The sequence below is a fragment of the Papio anubis genome, chromosome 16, assembly GCF_008728515.1.
Source record: "Papio anubis isolate 15944 chromosome 16, Panubis1.0, whole genome shotgun sequence".
Classification (NCBI taxonomy): domain Eukaryota; kingdom Metazoa; phylum Chordata; class Mammalia; order Primates; family Cercopithecidae; genus Papio; species Papio anubis.
The window spans coordinates 73,813,229-73,838,160 of record NC_044991.1 but is presented as its reverse complement, the minus strand read 5'-3'; the positions used below and the strand labels follow the sequence as shown (position 1 = coordinate 73,838,160).

At 47.4% G+C, this 24,932-nt stretch overlaps 1 protein-coding gene across 3 annotated transcripts in view; it reads left to right on the top strand.

Moving 5' to 3' along the window:
- SLC13A3 (solute carrier family 13 member 3) overlaps positions 1 to 24,932 on the top strand; it is a 106,971-nt gene that overhangs the window by 17,807 nt on the left and 64,232 nt on the right. The window contains exon 1 of one of the 3 annotated variants that reach the window (XM_003904652.5): positions 13,628 to 14,003. The exons of the other annotated variants lie outside the window; for them this stretch is intronic. Coding sequence (XP_003904701.2) covers positions 13,881 to 14,003 — 123 coding nt within the window. The 5' untranslated portion in view covers positions 13,628 to 13,880. Of the gene's footprint in view, positions 1 to 13,627; positions 14,004 to 24,932 lie in introns of those variants that run through there. 3 annotated transcript variants of the gene reach the window in all.

Below are 24,932 nucleotides of genomic sequence, written 5' to 3'. Positions count from 1 at the left end.
GGCCCACGACAACCAGAGAGGTAGCTGTTATTTGCATCCCTATTTGACAGGTGAAGAAACAGAAGCTCAGCAGGGTTAGGTGACTTGCCTAAGGGCACATAGCTGCTACAAAGCCAGAATGTCAAGTCTGTACTTGTGTGTGTGTGTGATAGGGTCTTGCTCTGTCACCCAAGCTGGAGTGCAGTGGCACAATCTCGGCTCACTGCAATCTCCACCTCCCAGGCTTAAGCCATCCTCCTGTCTCAGCCTCCCAGAAGTCTGGGACTACCAGCTCCTGCCACCACACCTGGCTAATTTTTTATATTTTTAGTAGAGATGGGGTTTCACTATGTCACCCAGGCTGGTCTCAAACTCCTAGACTCAAGCGATCCACCAGCTTGGGCCTCCTAAAGCGCTGGGATTACAGGCAAGAGTCTGTACTTCTTTCTACCTGCTGTGCCTTACATGCTCTTCTTAGTGATAATTCAATACAAACCACTCCTTTGTTCCCTACAGTTCCCTTGTGGGGACCCTTTATATGGCCTTAGATGTCACTGCCTCTTTAAGTGGTTGATGAACCAGGGCCTCCTCCCAGGAGGCAGGTCTGGCTCTTTGGAGGACCTTAGCCTCCCTCAAAATCTCTATCGGCATACCTGAAGCCCCCTCTCCCATATAACAATATTTATATGATTATCATTATTAGATTCTCTGACATTAAGAACAGACGTGTTTCTCAATCTAATGTACAATGTGGATAAAAAGTATCCTTAGAAAACACCACTGTCTTTATTGATCTGGGACATACATTTAACCCATTTCCCATTTAGAAAAAAATAATGTGCAGCTCACTGCCAGTGCAGTATTCTCGGGGCAAAATGGGAAATGGGTTAAAGCAAGCACAGTAGGTTTGCTATGCACACGGAGCTTCAAGACAATTCCGGTCATCTTAACCAGTCGCTCCCCGTGAGAGCCTCCCTAGACAGAGGCTGGTGGACTAACTTCAAAACATGCTTGCTGGGCAATTCAAGACAGGCATCCTTAGCGTCCACTCCAACATCAGATTGCCACTTCTTAGCCTCTTCCACATGGATATTCTGGCGGTTGTATTGTACACATGGGTTACTAACAAATTGTGAAATTGCAGATATCAGATCAGGAAAGAAGTTGGAGGTGCTTGGTCATTTGTCACTTACCAGGCAGTGTGGAGTAGGAGACAACCCCTCTTTGGGGCCTGGGTTTCCAGCTTGATGACGTCTCCTATCCACTGCTGCTTTGCTGTTCTAGGAGTCTGTGGTCGAGAGGGTTGGTCCTCATGCACCTGTCCCTGGTGACTGGTGAGCTTGTCTTCGGGGAGGCTGGAGTCAATCTGCAGAGCAGTGCTGAAAGGAACAATTCTTACATTATGTCCTCTGGCTCAGAAATGCTGTCAGCAGGGATGAAAAGGAGTGGGATGAGCTCTGGAATGCATGGCTGCCACTTCCAGCACCACTGGGGACCCTAGCTCTTGCTATGAAGAGTGCTGGGGGCTCAGGAAGTTGGGATGCTACCCCAGGGACTACATCAACGTTTTCCAAGAATGGCCGTCCTGGGAGTTAGAGGTTTGGGGAGTGATCTTAGCTAGTGGACACAGATGGGACTGTTATTAATAAAACAGGCTTGCAAATAAGCTCCAGCCCCACATGTTTGCAGAAAAGCCTTGCCCCCTTTCTTGCCTTATGCCCCCTGAGAGCAAATTAAATGATACTGACCACCTCTCCGGGAGGAGTTCTTAACCCTGGGGACTCACAGGTGATTCTAAAGATGCTCTGAGAAGGAAGAGTTTAGGGATGTTCTTGGCAAGGCTGCTACAGAGTGTTGTACAGGTTGTGCACTGCACAAGGTGCTTGAGGAGGTAAGTGAGGCTGAACCAACCTGCATTCCACATGCCAAGCTGTGCACCCTGGTGCAAAGCTTGGTTCCACCTGAGGAAGGACCTTTTATTCTAATTTGCACAAAGGTGTCACGTTGGCCAACAACAGACTTGCTCTGGGGTAGGGATCTTTTAGGGGGATGGTAGTACACCTGTAAGGCCAGAGGCCCCCCTTTCTTGCGTTTGCCTAATTTGTGGGCAGGTGGATGACCAGGAAGATGGCCCTTTCATTCCCAGTTTTAAGGCTTTGGAATCAGAACTGCATTCGCATTCCACATACTTGCTGGGCAAGTCATTTTATATTTCTGGCCTTAGTTTCTTCATTTATAACAGAGCCATAATGTTATATTCCTTCTCAGTTATTTTCTGGCCTCCATGAGTTAATACATTGTGCCTGTACTATAAATTCTTAGTTTTTTATGTAATGCTGAAAATATGTTGCAGTTCTCCCATTTTGCAGATGATGAAATTGAGGCTCAGATAAGTTAAATGATGAAGGGAACATGGGCTTTAGAGTTGAGAAGACCTGGATTTGTGTCTTGGCTCTGAAACCATGAAAGAGGGGAACCTGGGCTGGAGACCTTGAATTTCTGAGCCTGAGTCTCATTTGCGAAGTGGGGAGGACTCACACCCTCTCATTCTGTTACGAGAATTGGGGGAAGATACAGGAGGTGTCCAGAGCAGTGCCCAGCATATAGTGGGAGTTTATAATTAGAGCAATAGCCACACATTTTTCTCACATTTACCAAATGCTGTTTTACATGCGTCTCAAATTTCAACTCATTTACTCTTCACATCAGATGTAGGAGGTTCAAACAATAATTATCCCCATTTTTAGAGATGAGGAAAGTGAGGCACAGAAAGGTTAAATTCCCAAGGTCACGCAGCTACTAAACACTGCTTCGGTCCCTCCTCCTCCTTCTCTCTTGGTCCTGGATTTTGAAGTGAGGGTGGCCAGGGTTCAGAGAGGCCCTTGAGTTTTCCCCAGTAGAGGTTTTCCAGAAAAAAACTGTAAGTCCAGCTCTGCGGATTGAGCACCTTCTCTGGCCAGACACTGCCTGCTGCTCTTAACTTCTATCATCTCATTTGAGCCTCAGGGAGCTCAGACAGGGAGTCTTCCCACATGCACCCCAGAATGGAGTGAGTCTGGTTTGGTTTCCATCATCCAAATGCCACTCACATAATTTTTGCCAGAGTCCCTCACCACTCAATATTATTTACTTAATTACATTCCTGTTATTTATTCTTTTTACATTAATGTCTTACTGCCCTCACCTTTAAAAAAAAAACTTAAATGCAATGACTATAAAAGATTTTATGTGGGTATCAGATATGGAAAACCAGGATCATCATGGATGATTAGGAGAAGAAGACTAGCAATAAATAGGTAAATATTTAACGCTGATTGATACTGGGTACATACTGCCTGGTTGAAGCTGTGGGCCTGCAACCTGCCCTCTCTTTGTTGCAAAGGGAGGGAATCATCAAGTGAGGCATTAAAGACAAATTAGTACCAAACTGAGACTTTGCTTTGGAAATAATGAGGGAAAGAAGGATTAGAAGGGAGGTAACCTCACTGTTCCACCCAAAGTCTTCTGGAGTTGGCTTTTTATGCTTCAAGAAATATTGGACCCAGAGCCCGGAAACGTGCCTTGTCTGGGGATGCTGCAGTTGACTCACAGCCCCAGCTCCTCAGTGTCCTCATCTGTACACAGATGGCCCTCTTGCCCCCGTGAAGCTTGGTGAGCTGTTAAGTAAAGGAAGTCTGTGGCACGTGGCCGGCTGAACAGTGACCCATCAAAGATGTCGGTGTCCGAATCCCCTGAACCAGTGAATGTTACTTTCTATGGAAAAAAGGGGCTTTGCAGATGTGATTAGGTAAAGGATCTTGAAACAGGGAGATTATCGTGCAGTATCTAGGTGGACCTGATGTAATCCACAAGGGGCTTTCTGAGAGGCAGGCAGGAGAATTTGAAGTCAGAAGGTCATAGGATGATGGAAGCAGAGGGAGAAAAAGCAATGTGATGTGGGGCTGTGAGCTAAGGAATGCAGGTGGTCTCCAGAAGCTGGAACAGGCAAGGAATGGCTTCTCTCTCCTGGCGCTTCCAGGAGGAACCAGCCTGGCCGACACCTTGACTTTAGCCTAGTGAAAATGATTTCAGAATTCTGGCCTTCAAAACTCTAAAAGAATACATTTGTGTTTCTTAAGCCACTCCATTTGGGGTCATTTGTTACAGCAGCAAGAAAAGATGAATACACGGCAAAACCACCCCACCAGACTGGTTCTCCCAGGAGCGGTTGGGAAGTTTAGCCCCTTGTCTGCCTCTCAATTTTGATACATCTATTGCCCATAATTCCCAGATGTGTCCCATCACGTGGGCCCCGTGTTCCTGGGGTGCAAACCCTGGTGTTCAGGAGAGGGCCTGGCTTCGTCAAAAAGGTTCCAGGCTTTTGATTCATTTGGATACGAATTCATCCCTGGCCTCTGCCCTGAGGAGCTGTGTGATGCAGGAAGAGTGTCTTCACCTCTCTGAACCCAGTTTCCCAGCTGAAAGATGGAAATGTCCACAGTCTTTTCCTCACAGGATTTTACTGTGAGGAATAAATGAATAAATAAGTTCATAGATGCAAAACGTGTCTCAAAGGACATGTAAATTTTATTTTATTTTTTGGCAATTTAACCTTTACACATGCTTTTCTGGGTGGGATCTTTGAAACTGATTTGGAAAAAAAAGGAGATGCTGGTAGCATTTGGTGCGAAGGACTATGTTGAAATGGTCAGTCCCGTGTCTCAGTTTTCTCATCTGGAGATTGGGTCTCATCATTTTTCAACCTCATAGTGTTGTGGGGAGGAAATGGGTTCGTATGTTTGAGGCACTTAGTGGAGTGCTGGCTTGTAGCTAGCACTCAGTAACTGTCAGCTATTATTGTTACAGTTGCCATCGTAACATTCAGAGCTGGTGAGCATTCTAGTTTAACCCCCACAAAAAGGAAACTGAGGGCCAGAAAAGGAAGTTAATTTTCCAAAGGCTTCAGTGAGGGGCAGGGCAGGGATGAGCACTTCCATCCCCTTCTCCAGGGAGTACCTTGTCTCAGGCATCGGTCATCAATGTTTTTATTTTAATTAATTAATTAGTTAATTAATTATTGTTGAGACAGGGTCTTTCTCTGTCGCCCAGGCTGGCGTGCAGTGGCGTGATCCCGGCTCACTGCAGCTTCTGCCTCCTGGGCTCAAGTGATCCTCTCACATCAGCCTCCCAGGTGGCTGGGACTACACGCACACATCACCATGCCTGGCTCATTTTTGTATTTTTTGTAGAGATGGAGTCATGCCACTCAACTGGTCTCAAACTCCTGGGCTCAAGCTATCTGCCCCCTCAGCCTCCTAAAATTCTGGGATTAGAGGCACGAGGAACTGTATCTGGCCTCATCAATGTTTTATGCTAAAGACATTTCATTTAATCTCTGATGGCTAACTTCTAGATGACAAGTGAGGGGGGTCAGAGGTCAAGCTCACTTATTTCTATTCAGATCATAGCTAGCTCTCAACAAAGGTTAAGGACAGCTTATGTTTACTGTGTGTTTATTAGGAGCTCTGGTCCACATTTCCTTGCTGATCCCATCTTCCAATCCCACTCCAGCTCTCACGCCCTCTGTTCCCACCACTCTGGCTTTCTTACTGCTCCTTAATCCAGGGACAGGGACAGGCTGCGACTCACCATAAAGCTCTGGGGTCAGGCTGGCTAGCTGGGAAGGCTTCTTGTCTCTGACTGGCTTTGCACTTGGACTGGACGTGGTGAGATGAAGAGAGGAAAGAAGGGTGCTCCTGATAATGGGAAGAACAAGAGGCCAGGAGCAGGAAGAGTCCTGAGGGCAAGGAGTTCATCTTGCCAATTCTTTAGATGCAGACTTCCAGTGCACAGCGACCCAGAAGGGCAGAAACTGGCAAAAGCAACCATAGACTGAGAACCTACTAAGCGCCAGGTGTTGTGCTGGGTACTTCACATACATTGCAGCCAATGCTTAGAACATCCAGACAAGGGAGGCCTGAGGAGGCAACCAAGGGTCAGCACAGTGCAGTGTTGTACCCCAAAGTCCCCAGCTGGTGAGTAGAATTTAAAATGATACCCACGCTCACAGCTGTGGCCCCAGGGCCCTGTGTCATCCAGCTGCTGCCCACCTGTCCCCTTGTGTCTGTTTTAATGGTAATGAAATTTGTTTTAATCAGGTATGATAAACACACAGACACAGGAATCAGCATCATTAAAGTTTTTCTACTCACACAGCCCTAGAAGCAGGAGGCATACCAGGCCACACAGGGCCACACAGGGAAGCAGCAGCATCCGTTGGGAGGCAGGGGAATAAGAGGAAACGTGGGCATGAGCCTTTACTGTGGGCAATATGTTCGGGCAAGGCAGGGTGGGCAGGTTTAGGATTGGCTAGTTAGTTTGAATCATTTCAGTGGCTCTGGGGCATAGGGGCTTCCCCTAGTTGTCTTGTACCTGGCTCTGGGGTGATTATGGCAGGTGGATTCGTGTGAGAGCCCTCAAAAAGAGGTGGTAGGGAGTACGGGGTCTGGATTGGTTGTTTCGCATATGAAGGAATGCTTGCAGGCTAGTAGTTTATTATTTCTAGGAATTTGCTAGCCCTGGGAAGGGGCAGTCCCTCCGGGGTCTCAGAGCCTCAAATACAGAAATTAGAAAACATGATTTTACAACTTCCCATGCCCTTCTCTTTTCTCACTGTGCCCCAGCTTCAGGGGCCTTCTTTTGGTTCTTCAAAGCTGCCAGCTTGCTCCTGCCTCAGGCCCTTTGCACTTGCGTCCCTGGACCACTCTTGCCCCAGATCTTCCACAGCTGGGTGCTTCTGGTCATTTAGGTCTCGGCTCCAATGATACTTCCTCCTAGGAGTCCTCCTTGATTCCTGCTTCTCAGGCACACCTCTCCTCTTCATCCCACAAATCACTCTTTAAAACAGCTTGCTGTTTTATTTCCTTCATGGCATTCATCCTGGTCTGAAACGATCATTTCTTTGTCTAGCGACTTCCTCTCCTCCTTGACTGTGAGTGACCTCAGAGCAGGTGTATGTCTATGGTGTGCTCTACAGCAGCCCTGTCCCCAGAGTAGTGCCTGACATATAGTAGGTGCTCAGTAAAAAGTATTCATTCCATGAATTTGGATTTGAACACAGATTCTGAAATCAGAACCTGTACAGGGTCTAAAACCCCAGACTGCCTCCCAGTTTGCGTAACGTTCGAGCAGGAATCAGGGTTTCCAGCCCTTTCTAGTTTGAGCTGGGAAGACTGAGGCCCAGAAGGGGATTAGAGAGACTTTGCTAACCTCTCCCAGCCTAGTGGACCCAGATCCCTCATCTGTGCCCCTCCATGCTCTCCCTACATGGTTTGACCCATTGCCCCATCCCTTAAGTGGGCACAGAGACCCGCTGACCCCACAACAATTCCTCTGAGGTCCAGCCAACTTTCCACTTTCCCGGAGCTCCTGCCAGGTGTGTAAACAGGCTGGCGTGACTTCCAGTGATGCAGCAGAGAGCAAGATCGTGTTTCCTGACCCAACTCAACAGGACAGTGCCCTCTGGACTGATGAGCAGAATTCTCTGACACCGCCAGACCTTGAAGACACGAAGTCAGCACCCTAGCTAGGGGCAGACCTGGCCACGGCCTGGAACAAGTCAGACACGTGTGTCCAAACTGCTGTCTTCAGCTGAGATGCACCGGAGACTTGGGAAGAGCCACATGAGGTCACACCACTTCCTGGCCAGTCATTTCCCTCCCCTGAGCCTCAATTTCTTCATCTGCAAAGTGGGCATAATGATACTCACCTGCTGGGAAGACTCAAAGGTGCTGACACATAGTAGGTGCTTAATAAAGGATTGCTGCTGTTGCTATTATCTGCAGAGAGTCCAGGCTCTCTGCTGTGTCTGCTTGTCCTTGGAACTCGTATGATGAGGGACAGCCATGGGAAGGTGCCTGTGGTGCTGGTGGGAGCACCCATAGGCAGAACACAACAGTCAGCCCCAGCTAGAAAAAGACATTGGAGCAGAGCCGGGGAGGCCAGGAAGCCCCTACCTTGCCGGTGAGCCTGGTGAAGTCCCTTCCCTACCCTTGTAGCTCTACTGTCCTGCGGGACCTTACCAGCCCTCTTCGCAGACAGAGGACTTTGATTTCTACGGTACTCAGCTCCCCTACAGGAAAATGCCGATACCTGGGAGGTTGTAGGATGTGACCTCAGCTTTGTCGATGTCCTGGGCCACATCACGTGCCTTATCCTTGCACTCTCCTCTGTCCCCCGAGGAGACTTCAAAAGAGCCACAGCCAGCACCTCTCTAGCATCTACTAAGTGCCAGGCATGGTTCTAAGCATTCATGATATGCTGGTGGAGCTTTTTTATGTTCATTGTGGCTCTGTGGGCTGGTGTGTTATTATCCACATTTGCAGATGAAGAAACTGAGGCACGGAGTGGTTCCGTCACTTGCCCCAAACTCCCACAGCTGGGAAGTGGCTGAGGTAAGATTCAGACCTCACCATTCTGGCTTCAGGGTCTGTGTTCTCAGCCACACAGTATGACCCAGGGGTGATGGACCCATTTTACAGATGAGGAGGTTGAGGCTCAGAGAGATTAAGCCATTTGCCCAGCGTCTCATAGCCATTGACAGAGTAGTCAGGTTGGCGCTTGAGCCTAGGTCTGCCTTGTTGAAAACCCACACTCCTTTGTGGTTCAGTGGAGGCCAGCAGGGAAGGGAGCAGTTGTGCTGAATGGGGAAGGTGGGACATCAAGACAGGCTTCCCAGAGGACGGTGACGTCATCCAGACACTGGAGTGAAAGTTTGGAAGTCTCAGGGGCTTTCTGAAGATTGGAGTTTATGGAGACAAGAACTATCACAAGTGATCAGGCAGTGGCGGGTAGGAGCTTGGGTTCGGTTGCTTGATTCCAACCCTGGCTTTTTTTTTTTTTTGAGACACAGTCTCGCTCTGTTGCCCAGGCTGGAGTGCAGTGGCGCAATCTCAGCTCACTGCAACCTCCGCCTCCCGGGTTCAAGCAATTCTTCTGCCTCAGCCTCCCAAGTAGGTGGGATTACAGGCACCCGCCACCACGCCAGGCTAATTTTTGTATTTTTAGTAGAGACGGGGTTTCACCATGTTGGCCAGGCTGGTCTCGTACTCTTGACCTCAGGTGATCCGCCCCCAACTTGACATCCCAAAGTGCTAGGATTACAGGCATGAGTCACCACCCCTGGCCCCAATCCTGGCTTTTTAACCGACTGTGTGACCTTGGGCCAGTTACTTAACCTCTTTGTGCCTCAGTTTCTTCATCTGTACAATGGGTATGATAATAATAGACGATGCTTGTAAAGAGCTAAAAAAAAAGTTGGCTAGCTTCAGGGACAAAGCACCTACTGTGTCTCAGTCCTTAGAGGATATGCTTTAAATCAGTGAGTATTTCAGCTGATTTGCTCCCAGGAGACGTGTGGGAATGTCTGGAGGCAATTTTGATTCTCACAGTGGGAGTAGGGTGCTACTGGCAGCTGATGGGTAGAGGCCAGGGATGCTGCTAAACACCCTCCCATGGACAGTACAGCTGCCCACAGAGAATCCTCAGACCCCAAATGTCAGCGGTGCCACGGCTGAGAACCCCTGCCCCAGATGCATTCATTCCTTTGATCTGTCTGACACGCGGAGGCAGGCATGGTCCAGAGTCCCATTTTGCTGATGAGGAAACTGAGGCCTAAAGAGGGGCATGCTAGCCTATGAGCACACAGCCTGGAAGCAGAGGGCCTGGCGGGAAGGAGAGGATTTGGAAATGGAGGGTGTTCCAGGCAGGAGAAAGGCACTCCTGCCCTCAGGGCCTCTCAGAGGCCAGCTCCAGGCTTCACTGGACGGAGCTGACGGCTCCTCTGTCCGCAGCAGTCAGGACAGCCGCCTTTCCCTTGCTAGGGAAATAACAAAAGAGTCCCTTGTTTGCCGCCACCCACAGCCCCGCTTCTGCCCTGGGTTTTACCATGCCTCCTGCACCTTTCTCTCTTGACAAGCTGAAAGCGCTGGCTCTGGGGGCCTAGGGGTGAGGGGCAGAGCAAAGGAACATTCTTCCAGCGCCTCTTATTAACCAATCCCTGCCCCAGCCTGCAGCCCCACTCAGACTTCTCCGGAAAGGGCTGGAACCAGTCAGCAAAACTTCTCATGGTGCCTGAGTTGGGCATTTTACACCGCAGAGTGCCCCACCGCAAGTGTGGGCAGCTCACTGGGCAGCCAGTCCTGCTCTGCCAGTGTCTGGGACCAGAATCATGGGACGTCCAGGCCTGGGGAGCCCTGCCAAGGCCCGGCTCTCACCTTTCATTGGGGTTGATAGGGGAGACTGAGGCCTGTTCCGAGGACATTCTCACCCCTACTAAACCACACATCAACTGCTTCCTGCTTTTGACTTTTTTCTTGCTATGGAACCTGTACTTCTCCAGACCTTGGCTTCCCCTTCCTGGAGAAGGAGCCTGCCTCACCTGGGGTGGTATGTCCCCAGAATCACCTCCTGGGGGTGGAGGAGGAGAGACAGCACCATGAGAGCATGAACCCTAGCACCAGCCTTCCTGGACTCCAGCTTTGCTCTCCCACTTCCTGGCTGTGTGACCTTGGGCAAGTTCCTTAGCCTCTCTGTGCCTCAGTCTCCTCTTCTGTAAAATGAGAATACTGATCGGGCCTACCTCATAGGAATGTTGTGATGATGGGTTCATATGCCCAGAGTACTTAGGGGTGTACCTGGCCCAGAACAGGTGCTGGGTCAGTGTTTGCTATCGTTAGTAGTAGTGGTAGTGGTGTTACTTGCCTTACAAATGAGCTCTTGGCTCTGGGGTCTGGAAGGGCATTATAGGGGATGAGGTTTGTTCTTGAATCCTCTTGACATCCTCCTTTTACTCACTGTGTGGGTTACTGGGTTCTCTGAGCCTCCATTTCCTCCCCTATAAAATGGAATAAAGCTCATCTCCTAGGGGCTGCGGGATTAACTGAGATAATGCTTATTCAGAGAAAAATCTCAGTGAGAGTTCCCTTGTCATTCTTATTCTTGGCCAAAATCCCAAATTCCCAGATGCCTGAGAAGTGAGGGACTGTGAGCATGGAGGCGCATTGTCAAAAGGGGCTTGGAAACAGGCCGGGCCTTTCCAGCAGGGATGGCTTCCCCCAGGACCAGCTTCCCCTTCACTCACTGGTTTCCCAACTGCACCCCCTCCCAGGATGCCTGGGGCAGGACCAGCTGGACCCAGGTGGAGCTGGGATGATGGTAAACATAAGAAAATTGAAAATGTCAGTTTGGGCGCGGTGGCTCACGCCTGTAATCCCAGCACTTTGGGAGGCCGAGGCGGGCAGATCACGAGGTCAGGAGATCGAGACCATCCTGGCTAACATGGTGAAACCCCATCTCTACTAAAAATACAAAAATTAGCCAGGCATGGTGGCGGGCGCCTGTAGTCCCAGCTACTCAGGAGGCTGAGGCAGGAGAATCACTTGTACCCGGGAGGCAGAGGCTGCAGTGAGCCGAGATCGCGCCACTGCACTCCAGCCTCGGTGATAGAGTCTGTCTCAAAAAAATAAAAATAAAAAAAATTGTCAAGGGTGGAGCAGAGCCCAGGGCCCAGGAAGCAGTGGGAGCACAGAATGTGGGCTCGGATGATCCAGGACAGAGCCGAGTTTGGCCAAGAACTTCCCTGCAAGTGAAAGCCAGGCGCTTCCCTTGCCAGCCTCGGTTTTCTCATCTGTCCCATGGCCCCACCAGCCTCATGGGGCTGTGATGAGGAGCCAGGGAAACCAGGCGCTTTGTCAACCAAAACAGTGACCTCCAGATAGTGAGAGATTAATAGGGACCTTGTCCGTCTTGTCCACCAGTGCACCCCAGTACCTGGTGCACAACAGGTGCTTAATCAACGTGTCCTGAATGATTATGGAATCAAAGGGAATATGTCCTCAGTGTTCCCTGCGCGCCAGGTGCTACCCACAAGTGACTAATACAGTCAGTCAAAAAATTTGAATTGGGCGCCTGCTAGGTACCAGCTACTATTCTAGGGGGACATGGCAGACAGTCACAGTGAACCAGTCACAAATCCTTTCAGCTATGCAGCTGACCTTCTAGAGAGGGATAAATAAGCAAGATCTATAGTATTGTTACCAGAAAGGGGTCCCAGTCCAGACCCCAAGAGAGGGTCCTTAGATCTTGGGTAAGTAAGAATTAGGGGTGAGTCCACAGAGTAAAGTGAATTTATTAGAGAAGTGAAAAAAACCCCAAAAGAATGGCTACTGCACAGGCAGAGCAGTGGCATGGGCTGCTCAACTGAGCATACTTGTGGTTATTTTCGATCATCTGCTAAACAAGGGGTGGGTTATTCATGAGTTTTCTGGGAAATGGGTGGGGAGTTCCTGGAACTGAGGGTTCCTCCCCTTTTTAGACCATATAGGGTAACTTGTGGATGCTGCCATGGCATTGATAAACTGTCATGGCGCTGGGGGGAGTGTCTTTTAGCATGCTAATGCGTTAGAATTAGCATATAAGGAGCAGCAAGGACAACTAGAGGTCGCTTTCCTTGCCATCTTGGTTTTGGCCGGCTTCTTTGCTGTGTCCTGTTTCATGAGGTGGATCTTTGTGACCTGTATCTTGTGAAACCAGTCCTGCCGACCTCCTATCTCATTCTGTGACTTAGGCTGCCTAACCTCCTGGGAATGCAGCCCAGCAGGTCTCAGCCTCATTTTCCCCAGCCCCTGTTCAAGATGGAGTCGCTCTGGTTCAGACGCCTCTGACAGTAGGTCCCGTGATGATAACTGCTACGGAGAACGAAAGCAGGGTAGGGAGGGAGTTGGGGATGAGGGTAGTGCAATTGTAGAGTCCGGAAGGTGTCCTGGAAAAGGGAGCATTGGAACACAAATCAAAAGGAGGCGACATCTGAGCAAAGACCTGAAGAAGGTGAAGGAGCAAGCCCTGAGCCTCTATAAAGGAAGAACGTCCCAGGCATAGGGAACAGCAAGTGCAGAGGTCCCTTTGCATGGACCCGGGTGTGCTTCTTAGCCTCGGTAGAGGATTTCTCTTGGATTCTCTCTCATCTAACCAGGCTGGGTCCTTTCCCTGGGCCTGCCATGTGTGCTCCAAATTCCTTTCCCTTTGGGGCCCATATATATGTGGTACCTGGAATAATTAAAGGTTCGTCCCACCCCAGTGCCTTCGGGAAGGGTTTCACTTCACCTGGAGAAAGTCCCCCCCATTAGCACCAGCTGCAAAGGTGTGGGAGAGGATGACAGGGAAAAAGGGAAGTAGAGGGGCCCTGGGGGGAGCTTTCAATGCACCCCACCTCCCCGCTCCATGTTGGGAGATGAAAGAACCAGCTGGACAGTTGGGAAGAATGAGGCAAAGAGAGAGGATGGAGCTGCCCAAGGTCACACCGTGAATCAGCTTCTTTTCTCAGAACAACGTGTTCTACCCTCCTCAGGCTGAGTGAGGCCACCAGGAGCTCCTGCATCCAGGGCAGCACTCCCACAACCACCCTCCTGTCCGGCTCGTGAATGATTAGTGAGGCCTGGGCAACCACAGGGTGTGAGCCACCGCAGGAACACTTTTAATGAATGGCTCCAGGAACTTGAACTTGTCACAACATCCGCTAATGAGTCCAGGGGTCTAACAGAGTCCACTCTAGGGGAGGGGTGAGGGGTGGGGCTCAGACATCTCCTGGGGCAAGTTTGCTGCCCTTTCTGTTTCCCCCATTGAGTCTTGTGCCCAGATGGACACAGGTGGCCCCTAGCTGCCTTCTCAGAGTGTTTTGGGGCATGGGACAAGGTAAGAGGGAGCCTCGGTTGGCAACCAGAGACAAGACTTCTGGGTAGCCTCAACTTCCATCTGCATCACTGCTGGATTAACCCTCCACACCTCAGTCTCTCCCTCTGGAAAGTGGATGAAAATCAGTTCTGCTCACCCTGAAGACTGAATTAGCCCCCAGAGAGGATGGGAAAATGCCTATCAAGCACCTTTTGTTGAGTGCCTGTCCTTTCATTTCCTCTAATAGAACCTACCAGAGCCTGGGAAGAGCTACAGACACAATTACTACAAAGGGCTTTAATCAGCACCAACACATAGTAAGTGCTCAGTGAATGCCAGCCGCTCCCTTCACCGTCATCTTCATCGCTGAGCCCTGGGGCTAGGGCCCATAAGATCAGGACCAGGGCCCTGGGCTAGACCACCACGGTAGGATCGTGGCTCTATCCCTTGCTAGATGTACCCACATGGGCAGAGAAGTTGCCGAACCTCTGTGTGCTTTCTCATTTCTAAACAGGGTCACTGGGACACACAGGCGAGCTAATGCACCCCAAAAAGCATGGCTTGGCGCCTAAAGCGTAGTAAGCCCTCAATCAATAGTTGCTTTGTTCTTCTTGTCTATGGTTTGCATCGAGGCAGAGGGCCTTGAACAAGTCACTTGAGCTCTCTGAGCCACAATAAACCAAGCCACCCATAAACAGTAGTTGCTGCTGCCTCTTGGGGCAGTGGGTAGAGTTTAACAAGGGAATTGCAGAACAGTGCCTGGCGTGTAGTAAGGGCTCAACACGTGTAGCTATCTCGGATAGCAGTGGTATGGCACTGAGGCCATGAGGGAGAGTTGCCCCAGAGGCTGGGGGAGAAATGCCCGTATTGCGGGGCTGTCAAAGCACAGCCATGTTCACCTGCCTTTTGATCTTTCCTGGGCATTCTCTGAGGATGGCCTAATATGCATCTAAAATTACAGATGGAGACAGGGAGGCTCCAAAAAGCCAATGAGTCAGCCTGAAGCTGGTGGCTTGCAAGTGGTGGAGCTGAGATTTGCACCCAAGCTATGTGTCTTCTGGTGGCCTTGTTCCCCTGAGCCTTCACCTGCCTGATTTAACCTCCTCCTTCTAAGTGGAGGTCTCATGCCAATGTTCTTCTTGGCCTTGGCAGAGAGGGTTTCTCTTGGGTTCTCTCGCTTCTTTCCAGGTTGGGTCCTTTCTCTGGGCCTACTGTATGTGCTCCAAATTTCTTTCCCTTTGGGGTCCGTATATATGTGGCACCTGGAATCGTTACCTTTATCCCCAAATGGTGGACTTGAAGTGGCTTACGGATCATTGGGATGAACCTTCTAACATAAAGAGGGCAAGGAATGTAACAAAGTAACAGCTGCCAGTAGTAGGTAACATTAGATATGTAAATCTCCAGATAGATAGATAGATAGATAGATAGATAGATAGATAGATAGATAATTGATAGATAGATGGATAGATGGATGGATGATGGATAGATAGATAGATGATAGATAGATGATAGAGAGATAGATGATAAATAGAAGATAGATAGATAGATAGATAGATAGATAGATAGATAGATAGATAGATCTGGGTGGATAAAAAGCTATCTATCTGTCTGTCTATCTATTGAAAGATAGACAGGGAGGGAAGAAGGAAGGGAGAGAGTGAGTGAGAGAAAGAAAAAGAGAGAGAGAGATTACTCTAGAGTATGCATTGCACCCAGCATTTTACCTACATGAACTTATTTAATCCTTCCAACAATAACTCTATGAGGTTGAAATTCTTATCATCATTATTATCATCACCCCCATTTTACAGATGAGGAAACCAAGGAGCAAAGTTAAGTCATTTGCTCTGGAAGCTATAGATGCAGGATTGGAACTCAGGCACTCTGGCACTGGATGCCAAACTCATAACCCATAGTCTTCTCTACTTCTTGACATCAGGTCTGGATTTCAACCTCCAGCTCCCAGCTCCCAACTCCCTGTCCATGGCTCTTTTCCCTGATCCTGACAGCTTTTTTTTTTCCCCCCCTTGGGGCTGGCCTTCTTCCAGGCAATGTCCCACTGTGGTGATTCTGTGATGCTGTCATTCCCATGTTATCCGTGTTTACTCATGGATAGGCTCAGAGTGGTGAAGCGCCCCCAGTCCTGAGTGCCTGAGCCATGATGCTTCAAACCCTACATGGCTCCAGAGGGTCTGGCACTGTGCAGGCTCAGTCCTGGGCGAGGGGATACCGTGAAGTTTAAGGCTCTGCCTTGCTAGAGTTCAAAGTTCAGCACTTCACAGTCCCAACCCTGGACACTACTGAGGAGTGGGACCCTAGTAGGCAGCAGGAGGGCACTGCTGTGGGCAGCTGGCCTCAGTCCTGTCCCCAAAGTTTGGGCCAGCCAGCTCTCTGCCTGGCATGGAGCTACCAGTACCTGCCAAGAGCCTGGTAACTGCCCAGTGCCCTGACAAAAATGCCAGCTGCAGCCCAGCAGGGAGCTGGGGCAGGGGGAAGGGAACAGTGGTGGTGGAGACAGTGTCCTGAAAATTCCTACCCCTGGGTCCCGGAAAACAGACCATTTCTCTTTGTTTCCTTTCCTACACGAAGAGGGCAAGTTGTGGGGCAGTAGGAGAAAAGTTGCCTTGTGTATGCCTGGAAATCATTTCCCAGCTCAAAAATTAACCACCTGACATGGCATTTTTTCTCTCTCTCTCCACCCTCCTCTCACCCCTGCGTGTTTTGCTTGCAGGCATTAATCCCCGTGGTCATGTATTGGCTAAGCCTGAGAAGCTGGGATTTCTTTGGTGGAGTGGGGGGGATTATAAGCCTTCCTCTAAGAAAGCCAGACTTTGGAGAGTATGTCTAGGTTGGGCGGTTGTGAGCAGGGCTGAGTTGGGGACCAAGGCTAGGACTAGGGTGGGCCACATGAAGCATTTGGAGAGCAAGATTGAAGGAGGAGCTCACTCAGGGTCGTGCATGAGCCTCGCCCACGTGGCAGCCCTGCTCCCAACTCCTGCTGCCTGATAAAGCCCAGGGCACAATGGCCTTTCAGTGAACTAAGAGAAAGCATGGCCTTAACTTACACAATCTACCTCTGACTCACTGTGTGACCTCAGGGAAGCCACTTTCCTTTTCGGGACAACCATTTCCTCCATTGTATGGACTAAAAGTTAGACTAGAGCAGGGTTTCTCCACTTTATTCAGCACTGTGGACATTGACCCTATTGGAACAAATAATTCTTTACTGTAGGAGGTTGTTCTGGACACTGCAGGATGTTTAGCAGCATCCCTGCTCTGTACTCACTAGATGCCAGGAGCACCCTCCACCAGTCTTGACAATAAAACATGTCCCCTGGGGGACAAAATCACCCCCCATCAAGAACCATTGGATTAAATGATCTCAGCTTCATTCTGACTCTCATATTTTAAGATTTAAGAACAATAATTTTGAAGGCCAGCTTTATGAAATTGATCTAATTGTATTATTAATAATAATGTTATTAATACAATATAACAATATATCATATTTATTGAGCTACTGTATGTATCAATCACTGAGTCAGTGGTTACCTTATATTAATAACTATCTCTCCAAGGAAGGTGCTATGATCATATGTCTGCGGCACACAAGGAAACTGAAGGTGAAGAGAATTAATAGGCCCAGGATCAACAGCACTTTCTGATCACAGAATTACTAGGTGGGAGGCACTTATGGTTTACGTTAGTAGAACAAAGATGTTTTTATTCCATTCACCTTTCTGAAGCAGTCTGAAAACAGCCACAAAAGCAACAAAAGGAGAAGAATATGCCATCTTTGATGAAAGAAGGAAAGACCACAATCCCACCTCACCAGCATATGAAGAAGAGCTGACAGTGGCAGGAAACTTTGACCAAATTGCAGAAGGAAATCAAGAGCAGTGCATGCTTCTGCAGATCATGGGCAGGACAAGGAGTTCTCCTGAAGTGTTTTTGAACTCTGACACTTCCTAATACTGGCAAAGCCTGGAGCATGCATGTGGGAGAAGGGAGAGTTCCTGAGATGTATGTGACAGCACAGCATTCAGATGAACTGATTGAGGAGGCTCCAAGACCCTTGTGAAGAAGTGGGATGTTGGAATGGCACGTGGGAGAGAGATTGCGTATAGTGATCACCTATATGGCTGTAAAGTTTCTAGGTTTCTCTCTCAGTCAGTCAAAGAGACATAAATGCTAAAGAGACACCAAAGAACTGTGACCTTCTTGGGACTTCACACTGAGTAAGGGGCTCCAGCTTGCTTAGAGGAGAGGCATGTTCTGGGTCCATGTTGGTGATAAAGCATTCTGAGATAGTCAGCAGAGCCAGTGTTTGGATACCTGTGGGCCAGCTCCTTTCCCCACACTTTCTTCCAACAAAGAACTGGTCTTAAAAGAATGACTCCAATTCTGTAATAAGGAGCCAACATGAGATCTGCCAAAAAGAGAGCACGAGAAATAAAAAGCAAAGAAACATAAAATAGAAAGGATAAAAAAAGAATAAATACTAGAAGATTTGTTTTATAAAGTGGGAGAAACTATTGGACAGATGTTTTTCTGTGAAATATATACTTAAAAAAATGCCTGCCTAAAACAAATCTCAAAATAAGAAACAAAAAGGGCAAAGAAGAGATATTAAGAAGCAGAGGGGGGTGAAAAAACAGCACTCAGGAAGTAAGTGGAAGAGAAAAGTAAAGCTATTGTCTTATAAACGCTGTATCAGAGAAAAATGGGGAAATATTAAAAACATAATCAGAGACATGATATGTAGGCTAAAAAGACTGAACAAAATGAAGTGGAAAAGAAAAGTAAGAAAAGACGAATGGAAAACAATCAATATGAAAGACAAAGGAAATCCAACATCAGCGTAATTGGTGATACTGAAGAAGAAAATAAAACAGAAAACAATGTTGGGATCTTTAGTAGAAGAACATTTCTCCAAAACAAAACGAAAACATATGCAGGTTGAAAGAGCTTACTGTTTTCCAGAAAAAGCTTATGGACACTCATCAAGACAAATTGTGGTAACATTAATGGACTTGAAACTTAATAGAAAAAACCTTATGGATATCCAGGCAAAAACTTCAAGTGAGCTGTAAGGGGTGGGAGAAATCAGGCTGGACTCAAATTTCTGCAATAATTAAATATCTACTAATTCTCAGAGAAAGAACATGTAACCCAATAATTTTACAGATATATTACTTTTGTATTCAGAGGATGCCTTCTTTTTTAAAAAAAAATGTGCATACTTATTGTTGAAGTTTGGAAAATAGAGCATATAAGAAAGAAATCCAGATTTATTCATAATCTCATCCCTAAGATAGAAATGTCAATCACACACTTCAAAATGCTTTCACAGACATTTGTCCTATGGAATCCTCTGTGATGTAGACATCCCAATATTATTATTCCCAATTAGAAGATGAACAAATTTAGGCTCAGAGTGTTCAGTGATTTGCTGTAAGAATTCAGCAGCAGAACCACCTACGCCCAGGCTTCCTGGCCCTTGGGCCTGAGTTCTCTAGAACACCTCTGTCCTATAGAACTTTCTTTGATGATGGAGATGTTCCATATCTGCTCTGTCCAGAATGGCAGCCCCTAGTCCCATGTGGCTGTTGAGCACTTGAAATGTGGCTAGTGTTACTAAGAAACTGGAATTTTAAATTTCGTTTGATTTTAATGAACTTGAACTTAAATTCCACATGTGGCCCAGGGCTTCACTGTTTAGACAGGCCAGCACTAGAGAGTTCCTTGGCACTCTTTCCCCTTCAAAGGCAGCTGACCACTTTCCTTTTCAGCCATCCTCCCAACCTCATCCATATCAAGTTCACCCAGAATCTGGCCTCTGGGGTCAGCCTTGATCATTAGGACTAGGCTCCTTCCCTGTGGCACCTGTCTTCTCCAGGTGCAGACTCTGTTAGGCCTTGCTGTCAGTTTCTTCAGCCCTAGAGATTGTAGCTGAGTCCCACTGGCTTCTGAAGGCAGAGGAATAGGCTGGAAGTTGAGCAATGTGTTACCCGAAGCTGCTACTCCTTCTTTCCTGGGCCCGCTCAGCAAGATTCTCCCTCCCAAAATGCAGCCACTGGACAGAAACAAGTGGCAAGAAGGCAAACTGCTCACCCTGAGTTGACCCAGAAAATGAGTCTGCAAAATCAGACACCTCTCCCAACCTCTGAACTCCAGAAGTTAAAATTGAAAGGAACAGTGCCTCGGGATCATGTGGCCCCACACTCCTTCCTACCTGAATCTGCCCTTGAGGACCCAAGGGAAGCCTCTATTTTGCAGACACGCAGACTGAACCTCAGTGTGGCCATGTGGCTGGTGTGAGTTTATGAAACAGGAAGCCCAGAGGCAGAGGTTGACTGGAGTTGCTGTTGGGTGGAGTAAAATCATGGATCCACCTGGACTCCCCTCTACAGTTCCACTGTTTCAAATGTATCTGGGGCTGGGAGTGATGAGATCTACTCTTAGGCTCTGCATGGTCCTGAAGACACCACACCTCCTCTCCAGACCTCAGTTTATATCTGTAAAATGGGGATTTTTAAATGGAGCAGGGATTTTCAGTACAGAGTTCGGCGATCCCTACTAATGTGTCAACATCTTGACATTATATTCAGTATTGTACATGTGTGGGCACATACACACTATGTGGGGTTTTCATTAATTACCACAGGGGTCCATCCTTCTACCAATTCAAATCACTTAGATGAGAGGTCATAAATTGGTGACTATGGGTTGAATACCACCTGCAGATGTAGTTTTTTTTTTTTAATTGGCCCACAGTTTCCTTTTAATGAGAAAATCTTTTAAAACTGTGAGATTTCACATAGAAGCAAAATTTCAAGCTTCTCTTGAAACATCAGGAGAGCTGGCATCACAGGACCCACATTCCTGTATCACAACAATCAGGGGAGCTGAGCAACAGTTGTTGTCCTCGTGGTGGGGGGTCCCTGTGTTCCCCACTTCACCACAGTCTCCACCCCTCCCTATTGCACTCATGACACCGAAGTCCAATGCCAGCTGTAAGTTACCATTAAGCTTGGGCACTTTTATCCCCTGCTAAAATAACAGTATTCTGTCTCCACAGCACTGTTGGAAGTGCAAATCAGACTTGAGAAAACGTGACTTTGATTACACCAGCCCACGTTACCCATTAAATTGTCCCCTGCATATGAGTTTGAAATGCTGGACTTTGTATCATTTATTCATTCTTTTAACAAATACCTGTTGAGGCACTGAGGATAGAGGTGAACAAAGGTAGAGAAGGCCCTGTTTGCATGGTGCTCATGATCTGCAGGGAGGAGAGAGAGAGATAATAAGTGAATGAACAAAAAAATAAACTCCAGCTAGTGAAAAGTGGCTCCACAAGAATGGAGCCAGATAATGTACAGCAGACCACAATGAGCAGTGTGATCAGAGGTGGACTCCCTGGAGGGGAGACCTTTGAAGTGAGGGCTGAACAGCAAGGAGCCAGCCAGCCGGAGATAGAAAGGGGGCGGGGGGGTCAAGAGGGCCAGGCAGAGGGAAGAGCAGGTGCAAAGACCTGGACGTGGGAACAGTCCTGGCCTGCTTGTTCTGAGAGCCCACCACTTAGCATTTTACAGGCCTCAGTGCTCTAGTCCCTGCCTCCAAGTCCCCTGGAAGATTTTTGCTCTCTGGAAGTTAGTTTTGTTCTTAAGGCCTGGCAGAGTGAGAAGGTGGGGGGATGAGGGGCAGCAGCACTTCTTACTAATTCTCCACCAGATGTCTGGCATACAGCTGGCAAATCTGAATCCATTTGCCCACAGGAAGCTCAGCTGAGGCAAGGGAGGCATTCGGGGTCACTCTGGCTCTGCTCCAGTCCCTCTCCAGCAAGGTAATAAAACACACTCTTGACCCACTTGCTGCCAAAGCCCCAAGTGGGCCAAAGATTGACTTCCCAACTCCTGCCATTTCCCTTGGGTCACCTCTCCAGCTGACATGTGCTGTATCTGGAGTCATTCCTTCACAGAGGGCTGAGTTGACATCCTGATAGGAGCATCCAGAGACAGAGAGAGGAGAAAGAGGGAGGGAGAGAAAGAAAGGGGAGGGAGAGAGGAAGAAAAGAGAGGGAGGGGGAGAGAGAGAAAGGGAGGAGAGAGAGAGGAAGGAAAGAAAGGGAGGGGGAGGGACAGAGAGGAAGGACAGAGGGAGTGAGCGGAAGGAGGGAGGGAGGGGAGAGAAAAAGAAAGGGGGGGGGAGAGAGAGAGAGAGAGAGAATACAGCTTTGAAAAGCAACCCTTGCAGCCAGAATTTAAACAACAACCTTTCCTCCCATTTATGTCGTGTACAGAATGAATACATCTGAATACATTGCATAAGAGGACTCACAGAATGTCACCTCCAAAGCAGATGTATGCTAGTGTTCACAACAACTTTTTCCATAATAGCCTGAAACTGGAAATAATCCAAATGTCCACCAGCAGGAAAATGTACAAATAAATTCCCATCTATTCACAGAATGGAATACTACTCAGCAGCAAAAAAGAATGGGCTACTGACACACAACTGCATGGAGGAATCTCACAGACATTATGCTGAGCAAAACAGCCACACATACTTCAAGCTCATTCTTATTGGTAAAATTAAAATTAAAATTAAAAAATAGCCAGAGACAGAGAAGTACATCCTGTATGATTCCATTATGTCCTAGAACAGGCAAAAACCAATCTATAGTGATAGAAATTGCAGCACTATTTTGCAGGGTTTGTGGGAATTGGCCTGAAAGGGGCATGCAGGAACTTTCTGGGAAGATGTAAATGTCCTATATCTTGATTGGGATGGTGGCTATATGAATATGACCATTTGTCAGAACTTTTATTTTATGTAAATTATAGCTCAATGAAGCTCTTTTTTTGAAGTCATGTTTATTTTTCTCTCCAGCCAGTGCTCTAAAATATTTCAGTTCTTTTCCTATTACTTGGACAAAAACCCCTGCAGACACATGCCATTTCCTATCACTCTTGAGATGTAATTAAAATCCTCCAATTACTTTAATACACAAACATGGTCTCAATTCAGAAATTAGAATGGTCAGTTCCAGTTGATCATCAAAACGTGGAACTTGATTTGAAGTGAAATCCTTTCCCCTTCCCTTCCTGGGGGTTCTACAGGCTGGAAGCTGGGAAACAAAGAGGAAAGAGAGATCATTGTCTCCTGAGTTCCTCTTTATGGTTTCACCTCTTCTTCCTTATTTTCTTAAGCAAGGTTTGTGACAGCCACAGTGAAAGAAGCCAGGGGGCAGGAAGAGGCAAGGAGCCTGGCAGGTGCATGACTCCTGCCCCTCAGCTTCCCTTTACAGCAGACACTTCTCTTGTGAGTCTTACGGGGTCGGGGGACTAGAGGGTCTCCCCTTTCTCAGAACACTTCACAGCCCTTCCGTTGGGCTTTTCCCCCTGGCTTCTACCCCTCTAATTCCTGGTTTCCTATACATGGGAACTCCCTCAGGGGTCCTATATCACTTAGAAGTGGACCTCTTAGGCAGGATTTTAAAGAGGCCCTGGGCTGAAATTCTCACTTCATAACCACATCTGGTCTTTAGAAATACTTGAGCTTTCCCTCCTCACATCTTTGGAATGTTGGCCCAGCTAGGATTGAAGGATAAAATACAGGGTTCTAAGTTCACTTTGAATTTCAGATGAACAAGGAGTCATTTTTAAACTATAAGTATATCCCAAATAGTGCATGGGATATACTTATGCTAAACAATTATTTGCTGCTATCCATCCTAATACTGATTGGATATTTGGGAACAGCTTGTCTAGGTCTCACCATCTCCCCCTTGTGTAACAGCATAATGTTATGAGCAGCTTGCCTTGTGTCTGCCCAGCAGGCTGTCTACTACTTTCATCTCTGTGACCCTGGCCAGGTTACTTATTCACGCTGTGCTTCAGTTGCATTATCTGCTAAATGGAGATAATCATGGAACCTACTTCATAGGGCTGTTGTGACAATCACAATTAAACTGAGATAATACACAGGTACAGTTGTTTGGGCAGTGTCTGCCACATAGCAAATTCTCAATAGGTATTTACTGTTATTAGTATTATTATGGTGATAGTGATTGTTGTTGCTATTGCATGAAGAGAGGAAGAACTAGAGCCTCCAGATAGGCTATTTTCTGGAGAAAGGAGCCAGAACTAGAAGGATGGAGTTCCTGTGAATGAGGAATTGGGAGGGAACAGGATGGTTATTATGAGCATGCCTTGTGGGAGACAGTGAGGCAGAGATGGGGAGTGATGGAGGGGCAGGGATGGCAAGGACAAGCCAGGAGGCTTGAGAGAGGTTCTCTTGGTTTAGGAATGTGAGATTTTCAGGCACGCTAGAGAATAGAGAGGATGTGGGCATTTGACAAGAACACCCACAGATTGTGCAGAAATACATAGTGATAAAGAGAAAACTCTGGTCAGACCACCTGGGTTCAAATCCTGACTGCCTCAGCAGCTGTGGGCAAGTTACCTGACTTTTCCTGTCTGCTTCAGTTGTCCCATCAGTAAAACAGAGCTAATAATATCTGTCTCAAAGGATTGTTGTGAAAATAAAATGAGTTGATAAGTACAATTACTTGGAAATTAATTGCTTGCTAATTAATTGCTAGTGATTATTATACTTTGAGTCCCTTAAATGTTTAAGAGAGAAGAGTTTAAAAATTAGAATTCCTGTTTAGACTATGCAGTTTGTAAACTGCAACACTACCCTGGGACTGAATTACCTGGGACACAGTGTTATGCATGACCTAAATCAATGTCTTTTTATAATTTCCCCCAAAACAGAGGGGGAAAGTAATAGTACCTTCCTGAATCCAGGTGTGTCAGTGTATGCCTGTCATCCCAGCTACTTGGGAGGCTGAGATGGGAGGTTCACTTGAGTCCAGGAATTCAAGACCAGCCTGGGCAACACAGTGAGACCTTGGTTCAAAAAAAAAAAAGAAAAGAAAAAGAAAAAGAGAAAAAGAAAGGAAAAAAGAAAGAAAGAAAAGAAAAGAAAAAAAGATGCCTCCCTGAAAAGGGAGGGGCATTAAATGAGTTAATACATAGAAGATGCCTGAAACTTAGAGAATACTCAAAAAATGTTGGTGGTTGTGATTGTCATTATACTGTAGTTATTCTTCTGCATAGAGATGTGAAGCTGCATAGAAAAGGAAACTCTCACTAGAGCTCCTCAGAATTGAAATTTTCCAGGTGACTGCATGTCACTGTTCTCAGCCATTATATTCCATTTTCTTTTCTTTT